The sequence below is a fragment of the Aptenodytes forsteri genome, unplaced genomic scaffold (assembly GCF_000699145.1).
Source record: "Aptenodytes forsteri isolate BGI_AS27 unplaced genomic scaffold, ASM69914v1 Scaffold552, whole genome shotgun sequence".
In the NCBI taxonomy this organism is placed as follows: Eukaryota; Metazoa; Chordata; class Aves; order Sphenisciformes; family Spheniscidae; genus Aptenodytes; species Aptenodytes forsteri.
The window spans coordinates 16,249-16,538 of record NW_008795947.1 but is presented as its reverse complement, the minus strand read 5'-3'; the positions used below and the strand labels follow the sequence as shown (position 1 = coordinate 16,538).

General features: G+C 65.2%; 1 protein-coding gene across 1 annotated transcript in view; it reads left to right on the top strand.

The window, feature by feature from the left end:
- Positions 1 to 6: 6 nt before the first annotated feature.
- Positions 7 to 290, top strand: part of G6PC3 (glucose-6-phosphatase catalytic subunit 3) — a gene marked incomplete at its 3' end in the record, with an annotated part of 694 nt that continues 410 nt past the window's right edge. Inside the window, exon 1 of the mRNA XM_019473675.1 lies at positions 7 to 224. Within this exon, the coding sequence (XP_019329220.1) occupies positions 7 to 224 (218 nt within the window). The remainder of the gene's footprint in view (positions 225 to 290) is intronic.

Here is a 290-nt window from a genome sequence, read left to right as displayed (position 1 = left end):
GCCGCCATGGATGCCCTGCACGCCGCCGGGATCCGCTTCGCGGAGGCGCTGCAATCCGGGCCGCCCTGGCTGGAAAAATTCTGGATCTCGGTGACCTCCCTGGCCGATCCCAAATGCGTCTTCACCGTCTGTTTCCCTCTCGCCTATTTTCTCGACCGCAAGGTGGGGGTGTCGGTGCTGTGGATTGGCCTGGTGTCAGAGTGGCTCAACGTGGTCCTCAAATGGTGAGGGGGGGAGCCGGGAGTCGCAGGGTCCCTGTCACACCCGGTGACGCCCCCGAGTGCTGAGCG